The sequence below is a fragment of the Primulina eburnea genome, chromosome 9 (genome assembly GCF_022965805.1).
Source record: "Primulina eburnea isolate SZY01 chromosome 9, ASM2296580v1, whole genome shotgun sequence".
Lineage (NCBI taxonomy): Eukaryota > Viridiplantae > Streptophyta > Magnoliopsida > Lamiales > Gesneriaceae > Primulina > Primulina eburnea.
Window position 1 is genome coordinate 7267878 of NC_133109.1, and position 9450 is coordinate 7277327.

Below are 9450 nucleotides of genomic sequence, written 5' to 3' on the forward strand. Positions count from 1 at the left end.
CATAGTCTTCGACGGAGGAAAGTACTTGGTCAGGAATGCCTTCGCCATATCCTCCCATGTAGTGATAGACCCTACAGGCAAACAGTTTAACCACGCCTTAGCTTTATCTCTTAGTGAAAATGGAAATAAACGCAAACGAACAGCATCATCAGACACAGCATTAAACTTAAAAGTATCGCAAATTTCAAGAAAATCAGCTATATGAGAATTAGGGTCGTCAAGTGCACTTCCCCCAAATTGAACAGTGTTTTGAATCATCTGAATGATAGCTGGCTTGATCTCAAACTGGTTAGCTCGGATGACTGGTCTCACGATGCTTGGACGTGCTCCATCAAGAGACGGTTGTGCATAATCCATCATCGGAATGCGACGTGGTATCTCAACTTGTCTATTGTCACGCTGTTCCTCTCCACGTTCTTGCTCGTGTCTTTCCATCTGTTCTTTGAGTCTTTGTTGTTGTCTTCGTCTGCGGAAAGTTCTTTCGATTTCAGGGTCAAATTCAAGCTCCACGTCAAGTGATCTTGGCATGCACCACAAGAAAAATCTGCAACACAATGAGAGTATCAAATAATAATGAAATAAATAATACTAAAGAATTTAAATGAAAAATAAAAAATTGTGAATCAACAGTCCCCGGCAACGGCGCCAAAAACTTGATCGAGCAAAACTTGCACAGTGAATGGTCCCAAAATTTGTTTTATAAATGAAAGCTCGATTTAAAATATCGCAAGTGCACGATAGTCAAGTTATAATAAACGTAAGTGAATACGAGTATCGATCCACAAGGACTGCGTTACAATATTCTTATTTTCACTTCAATTTCTTTAGCAACGATAGATTGAGTTGGTGATTAAACTAAAGTGAATTTAATAACTAAAATGATTAAAATGCAAGAACAAATAATCAAGAAATCAATGATTAGATTGGATGTAAATCAAATGAGAAGCGAATTTGTTGGGAATTATCAGTTCACCTACCGCTCGTGTTCAAATAATTATACTCGACTTTTACTCGTGCATTCGACGGAATTCCCTAGACTAATTAATATACTCTGTCGAGCTATATTAATACTAATCATAAACATGCAGTAATCAAGTATCCTCAATTATTTAACAGTTCACGATTGCATTACGTTCTATGAAATCCGCTAGCTTTCATCCGGGTGAATTATCACTATCGACACGTACCCAATTCCGTATATCTACTAAAATGGTAAATCCGTGGTCTATGCTATTCGATCCTATTGTCAATTATTCTATCGAAATCATTAACAACATGAAATAATCAAAGGAAGTTAGCTAGACTTCAATTGAAATAAGAAAGCGCAAAAGCATAAACAAATCACTCATAAAAACGTCGATAAATAATGTTAAACCACGAGTACGGGGTAGGATCCCCTCAAATCCCAACAAATATAGAGTTTAGCCAACCAAATTCATACTAAAAATCAACAATCTATGCAAGAGAATAAAATACTGCATAATAAAATACTAAATATGACGATGGAAGATGGCTGCGACGCTTGGAATTCTCGAGTTCTTCGAAAGTCTTCCTTACTCCTAGCCTTCTCTCCCAGAAAAATTGATGAAAATATGATGAATCCTCCTCTAAGAGGCGCCCAATCTCGTGTATTAGGTCAGTGGTCTTGGATAGAGTCCATGAAAATAGAAACAAATCTCGCAGAATCTTGCTGGATCGCGTGACTCGCTAGGGCGGTAGGTTTTGACCTCTGGGGCGAGTGACTCTCGAATAAAAATCTTTAGCCTTCTCTCTAGTCTCGCTGGGGCGGCCACTTTTGACCCCCCGAGCGAGAGATCTTCTGTTAAATTCTCTTGTCCAGGCTAGCAGTCTCGCTGGGGCGGTCAGTTTTGACCGCCCTAGCGAGAGGTCTTCTGTTCGAAATCCTCGGTAAGACTAGAATGCTCGCTGGGGCGGTCAGTTTTGACCGCCCTAGCGAGGCTTCTTCGTTGTTGTGCCCATTTTCTGCCATATTTGGTTCCATTCCTACAAAATACCACAAAACACACGAGATCAGTCATATGCTAAATAATGCAAACAAAATGCAAGAATAAACTAGAACAACCTAATATGATGTATGAATGCGACTCGAAACCAACACTAAAAACACGTAAAAACGAGTCCTATCAGCCGAAGTCTAGGAATAAGACGTACCGTCACCCCGATTGGGAGGGTAGGTGATAGATCGTCTTATTCACACCGGGATCCCTAGAGTTCTAGTCGAGTCGAGTCCAGACATGGTTTGATTCGCATTGCATTGCATGTTTATATGGATGACATTCATTATAGCATGTTTCATGTTTAGCTTGATATATGCATGTCTACATGTTTATACTGGGATTTGTTCTCACCGGAGTTTCCGGCTGTTGTTATGTCTGTATGTGTGCATAACAACAGGTGGGGCAGGATCTGGGTCGAGACAGAGACGAGATTGATATAGCGTGGAGACTACGGGCGCAGCAGAGGACTAGTGGTTTTTAGTAGACTTGGACTATTTGTATTTGCTTTATTGTATTAAACACTAGTTGAATGAATGTACTAGAACAAGATATGTTTGTATGTTGTAATATAAATAAAGAACTTGTGCTTATGTACATACATTAGAATTGATGTTGTAAAGCAAAAATTTGACCCACTTTTCATATTAATGATCTATTTAATCCCAAAGAACAGAGTTAGAGCCCGGGTCCCCACAGAACCTCTGGCGCCGAGTGGTAGAAAAGAACCGCCCGAGCGCCAATGAATCACAAGAAGAGATTCAGACAGAACTTGTGGCGCCCGAGCGGTAGAAAGTTACAGCCCGAGCGCCAATGGATAACAAGCTAACATCCGGACAGAAAGTGCCGCGCCCGAACGGTACTTTCTTACCGCACGAGCGCGAGACGTGGAATAGGTGAGATGAGACACTTGCCTTCTTGCATGCATCATATATGTGTATATATATACATATGTATGCTTCAAAAATTCCTCAGAAAAAAAAGTAAAGAATCGTAGTGAAAAGCTTCTGGAGAAGAGTGAAAAATCCTTATGCCTTTTGTGAGAAATCCGCCCTTCTGATTTTGAATCCAACTTCAGTACTGAGTTCCTATCGACGCAGGCTACAACTGGACGTAAGTTTTGTTACGTTTAGACATGATTCAAAATTATGATATTTTCAGAATTGAATATGAATCAGATATGATGTTTCTGCTATAGTAGACATTGTATAATTGAAGCCAGATTAAAGAACAGATTGTTTATGTAATTGTTATGATTTTTGGAGTTGATTTGACTGAGATTCGATATCAAATTTGTGTTATCATTGAGATTATGAGTTATACCGGTATTGATTATGAATTCTGGTATTATATCTGTGATGTTCAGATTGACGGGGTTATTCAGATTGTATTGTTATGCCGTCGAAACGTCAGTTGATTTAGATTGATCAGACTTGATATTGATTGAGATTGCATTGTTATGTCATTGACATTGATCAGATTATGTATTGAGTTGAGTATTAATCAGAACAAATTCTGAACTGAGATATATACTGATATTGTATCTATGTGATTGTCATTGCCAGATTGGGTATGGACAGATCAGAATGCATGACTTCGTCTTCGTGAGACCGAGAAGACAAAGGTGTAAATAAATGTTGATTCGGAATTGCACAACTCGAGTTAGGTTTGACTTGAGTTTCCCTAAATCACATACTTTATTTTATTGCATTGATATTTGCAGATTATCATATTGATATGTTTAGTCTATTGAATGATAGCAGAGCCAGAGTTGAGTCTAGGGCAGATCAGCCTAGCTAGGGCAGAAACGCCAAGTCTTGGACAGAACTGCTAAGACTCTAGACTTGTGGTATATCGATGAGCTTAGATGTAGATCGACTTCTATTGTAGACACTCGTATAGCATGCCCAAGTCTAAGTCTTTGTCAGAACTGCTCAGACCCTAGACTTACGGTGTATCGATGAGCTTAGATGTATATCGACGTCTATTGTAGACACTCGATACAGCATACCAAAAGTCTAACTTAGAACGGGATCCCTAGATTAGAATGAGAGATGAGTCGAGTCTTAGATACTGAGACTAGAGTTAGATTTACAGATCCGTATTAATTTGTGTTTCGTAGATTACGATTCATGTTTATTTACAGACTGGTATTGATACATGTTGTTTGATTATGCTACATGTGATAAGATATAATTCATGCTTTTATGTTAATTCAGTTAACTGCATGTATACATTGTTTATACTGGGATATTTATATCTCACCGGAGTTATCCGGCTGTTGTCTTGTTTTGTATGTGTGCATGACAATAGGTGGGGCAGGATCGGGGTCCAGAAGAAGATGAGAGATCAAGATTAGAGTGGTGATTCCGGACTTGGATATAGATAGGTTTCATTTCTTGATTGTAGTAGTTAAACCTTAGTTGAACTAGATGCATGTTGTACAGGATTTGTATTATTATACTGGTTTGTATAATAGCATGATTCCATTACCTTCCGCATTTTAAAAGAAAAATTTTTAGACCTTGTTTATCTTAACTGATAATTAAACCCCAAAGAGTATTAAGAAGATTATTAGCGTCCGGGTCCCCACAGTTAATGTATGGTATAATTCTGTCAAAAGCATCCAATGTATAAATTTTATCTTACAAAATTTATCTACTCAAAAATTGAATTCTGAAATGACTCCTCTTTTTAGCACCATATATGAGTTGAATCATTCCAAGATGTAATGTTCGTTTAAAATTTAGATTTTTTTCGTTGTTATGAACTACCTACATATGGAAACAACGAGAACAACAGATATTAAGTTTGAAATATGTTTTTCATGATCGAGAAGTAAAAAATATTATTCTTATATTTGTACAAAATTTTAATTATTACGTATTACTAATGTGATAATTTTCTTCTATATTATAAAGTTCATGTATATATGATAGTGTAAAATGTCCCGTAATGAAAATTATTAAATCAATTCTAAAAAAAGTAAACATCTTATTAGACGATACATTATAAAATTTATCGACATTGTTTTAAAATACACATAGTAAATGTTAATAAAATAACTTTTTTGATTTATATATAATTTACTTATGATTAGCATTCGCGGTCAAATAGCAGCCCTGGCACGCTGCAGGGGCCTGGAAAGACTGTGTAATCTTAGAAAACTGAAGCTTTGTAATGATGTAAGATTTGGTTCAACTTCAGAAGCCCTGGCGCCTCGCCTACCTCCACCGGACGCATTTCCGCCAAAGCTAAAGAGCCTCACATTATCCGCTACTAATTTGGAATGGGATCATATGTCTACATTGTGTATGTTAAATTATCTTGAGGTACTCAAGCTGAAAGACAAAGCATTTGTGGGAGTGTTTTGTAATGCATCTGGTGTTTGCTTTCGAAAACTTGAAGTCTTGTACATCGAACGCTTGGAGTTAGTTCCCTGGAAAGCTTCGAATCAGAATTTTCCGGTGCTTGGGAGTCTTGTACTCAAAAACTGCGAAAAACTTCAAGAAATTCCACTAGACCTGCACAAAAGCCTCCACAGTTTGGTTTTGAAGCGCTGCAAAGATGCTGTCGATTCTGCCAGGGAAATCGAACGTGCCAAAAAGCAGGACCAAGCTCATGAAAATGCGGAAACGAGTGGATTCAAGCTGGGTATTGCTCCTGGCGATGAATGATCACTGATTCATCATAGATCGATTCTTGATAGCTGGTAAACGAAATTTCTTTCATGCGCGGGTTAGAAATCCAACACAACAAAGAACAAGAGTATCATTTTAATTATATTATTACTAAGTATGTTTTAAGAACAAATCTATTATTTAATATGTTTCGATACAGACCCGGCTCTAGGGGTAGCGCCCTAGGCCTCTCTTTTTGTTAGGGCCTCTAATATAATTAGGGCTTTAGTTTTTTAAATTTGAAAGTGGACTTAATCAATAAGAACATCAAGCCCGAAAAAAAAACTCATATAACTTAATATTCTGAAATTTCATTGTTTCATCTCATCTTCTTCACAGTTACCATCATCGATCATTCTCTTCACTTTGCCCAAAGTTCTAACCCTAACTTTTATATCAAATAAAATGGAAAATCTACACTATTAAACGAGAAATCTAGCGCTTGCAGGTATGAAATCTCACTTTATATTTCTATTCTAAATTTCTAATATAACATTCCTCTTTTTTTTAATAGATTAGATCATTTGCTGATTTTCTTGTCTGATTTTTGTTTATTCATATAGTAGTTATCGTGGTTACATTGTTTACCATTAAATTATTTTTGTTTTGTTTGGATTCGTTGGATTTTTCGTACTTTATTTGTTAATCCAGAAGAGAAGTTGGCCTTTCTCATTGCTAGTTATTCAGGACTCAGGAGCAATGACTTCTAAAGTGTGTCCATTAAAAAATCTCTTAATTGCTCTCTGTGTAAAATATTAGTAAAACTGTAAAAGAAATAATAACCAGGAAAAGTAAAAGAATATTTTGGCATTATCATTTATATTTGTTAGTATTTAACTTATACTTTGTATTTATTTTTCCAGATTTGCATTGTGAATTATGACGGGAAAAAGAAAATTTGAATCTGGAAGTTCAAAGAGGAAAAAGAAAGAAAGACAAGAGATTCTTACAAAATCCCTCACTGGGTCCATGGAAAGGTACATAAAACCTGTTGTTTCCGTAGTTGAAGATTTGGATACTGTTACAAATTTGGATTTGAATGATGTTGTCGTGGGTACTGATCCAAACTTTACTGATAGTGTCAATGATCAAAATTTGAATCCTGAGAATGTAGTCGCTGTTCAAATTTTGACTGAGAATATACTTTTGGATAATGGGATTCAAGTAAATAATAATCGGGAAGAGACTGGAATTGAAAAAAATAATAATGGAATGGAGGATGTAAATGATATTGGAAATTTGAATGAAAATATAGATGTGAACGGTGAAGAATTAGATGATTTGTTCGATCCGGGAAATTGGGAGAATAATATGCCTCAAAGAAAGATTGATGTGTTAAAAGAGAGAGGTCCAAAAAGAGTTATGGATATCGCGTATCCGGTTAATGACGATGGTAGAAGCTTCAATGATAAACATTATAGTCGATATTTATCGAATGGAGAAAAACTTGATAGATCATGGCTAGTGTACTCTCAGAAGAAGGATAAAGTGTTTTGTTTTTGTTGTGTGTTATTCAAAAGAGATAAAGTTGTATCAAGTTCTTTAACAACAACAACTAAAGGTTATGGTGATTGGAAAAATATTCACGTGAGACTTAGTGATCATGAAAGAAGTACTGATCATATTAATAGCTTAACGAATTGGATGGAGGCGGAAACAAGGTTGAGGAAAAAACTAACAATTGATTCTTCTAATCAAAAAGTCGTTGAGAAAGAAAAAAGATTTTGGAGAGATGTTTTTAAGAGAATTATAAGCGTTGTAAAAACTCTTGCTAGCAGTAATTTGGCTTTTCGTGGAAGTAATGAAAAACTTGATGATCATAATAGTGGAAATTTTCTAAGTATAATTCGGATGATTGCTGCTTTTGATCCGATCATGGAAGAGCACCTTCGATGCATCCGAAGAAAGGAGATCCGTCGTGTCCATTATCTTGGCCATAATATTCAGAATGAATTAATACTTTTGTTGGCAAAAGAGATTAAGAATAAGATCCTTGAAATAATTAAAGGGGAAAAATATTTCTCTGTAATTCTTGATTGTACTCCAGACATTAGTCATGAAGAACAAATGTCTCTTATATTGAGATGTGTTGATGTTTCCAAGACACCCATAACAGTGGAGGAGTTTTTTATTCAATTTTTGAAAGTTGTTGAAACATCAGGAGATGCACTTTACAATGAGCTTAAATTTGTTTTGGGAATATTGGAACTAGATTTTAATGACATGAGAGGACAGGGATAATGGTTCAAATATGAAAGGACAATATAAAGGAGTAAGCAGTAGAGTACTTAAAGAGTATCCTAGGGCATTTTACACTCCATGTGGTTGTCATTCTCTTAACCTTGCCCTTTGTGATATGGCCATGAGTTGTGTTCAAGCTAAATCATTTTTTGGAGTGATACAAAGAATATATAAATTATTCTCCGGTTCAACAAAACGGTGGGAGGTCCTTAAATCTTTTGTAAAAGGTCGCAATAGAGAAGGACTTACATTAAAATCATGGTCAGATACACGTTGGGAAAGCCGTCTTGATAGCGTAAAAGCTGTAAGATTTCAAGCTCCTCAAATAAGAGATGCATTATTGCATCTAGTTGAACACAATGGTGATGCAACAACAGTGAGTGATGCGGGGTCTTTAGCAAATTTTGAACTTCGAAGCTTTGAATTTTTTGTGGGCATGGTAATATGGTTTGAAGTATTGCATAAAGTAAATAAAATCAGCAAGATTCTCCAAAGAAAGGATATGGTTATTGGTGAGGGTATTAATCTCTTAAAAGGTTTGATTATCTTTTTGGAAGAATACAGAAATACTGGTTTTGAAGCCGCGAAGAGTGAAGCTGAAAAGATTGCTTTAGAAATGGAGGTTGAACCCATATTTCGTGAAACTCGTATTCGTCATAAAAAAAGATTTTTTGATGAAAATGCTCGAGATGAACCAATACAAGGAGCTGAAGAATATTTTCGAGTAAATTATTTTTTGCAGATGATTGATAATGCTATTTCTTCACTCAAGACAAGGTTTGAGCAGTTTCAGAAATATGAAGAGACTTTTGGATTCTTATTTAACTTGAACAAGTTGAAAGACGCAGATGATGAGAGTTTGAACAATTCATGTGCTGCACTTGAAGATTTTTTGAAACATGAGGATGATTCTGATATTAATGCACTTGAACTATTTTCTGAATTGCAGTTACTCAGAAAAGCATTACTGGATTGGATTACCAAACCACTTGAAGTCTTGGAGTATGTCAAAAGTTTGCATCATGGGTTTCCTAATGCTTGGATAGCTTATAGAATATTATTAACCATTCCGGTTACAGTAGCTTCTGCCGAAAGAAGTTTCTCAAAGCTGAAGTTGATAAAGAACTATCTTCGATCAACTATGTCTCAAGATAGATTGAATGGTTTGGCCATATTGTCTATTGAGAAAAAGATGGTAGCTAAGCTTGATTACGATAATTTAGTCGACAATTTTGCGCAACAAAAAGCGCGGAGAATATGAACATTTTGTTATTTGATTTTGTTTATATATGTCATTTCCTATAATTAAATAAATTTATGTAGCATATTAGATACTGTTGATTAATTATATGCATTTAATCATCAGTTTTTATGTGATATTTGTATATTTAATTTTAAAAAAAAATTATATAAAACATTCACCTAAAAAAATAGCCTAGGGCCTCCAAATTTCTGAAGACGGCCCTGTTTCGATATTGTGTGCTTTAACTAATATTGGCTTCATTGCACAATTA

The 9450-nt window shown here is 35.7% G+C and overlaps 2 protein-coding genes across 2 annotated transcripts; both read left to right on the top strand.

The window, feature by feature from the left end:
• Nucleotides 1–6574: 6574 nt before the first annotated feature.
• LOC140840703 (uncharacterized) lies at nucleotides 6575–7936 on the top strand. The gene has a single exon (XM_073207876.1). It carries the CDS (start codon nucleotides 6575–6577, stop codon nucleotides 7934–7936), a length of 1362 nt encoding a protein of 453 aa, XP_073063977.1.
• Nucleotides 7937–7946: 10 nt separating this feature from the next.
• On the top strand, nucleotides 7947–9197 carry LOC140840704 (uncharacterized). Its single transcript, XM_073207877.1, has one exon. It carries the CDS (start codon nucleotides 7947–7949, stop codon nucleotides 9195–9197), a length of 1251 nt encoding a protein of 416 aa, XP_073063978.1.
• Nucleotides 9198–9450: the final 253 nt, after the last annotated feature.

Coding starts and splice junctions, on each gene's coding strand:
- LOC140840703 (XM_073207876.1), top strand. CDS start 6,575: ATGACGGGAAAAAGAAAATTTGAATCTGGAAGTTCAAAGAGGAAAAAG.
- LOC140840704 (XM_073207877.1), top strand. CDS start 7,947: ATGAAAGGACAATATAAAGGAGTAAGCAGTAGAGTACTTAAAGAGTAT.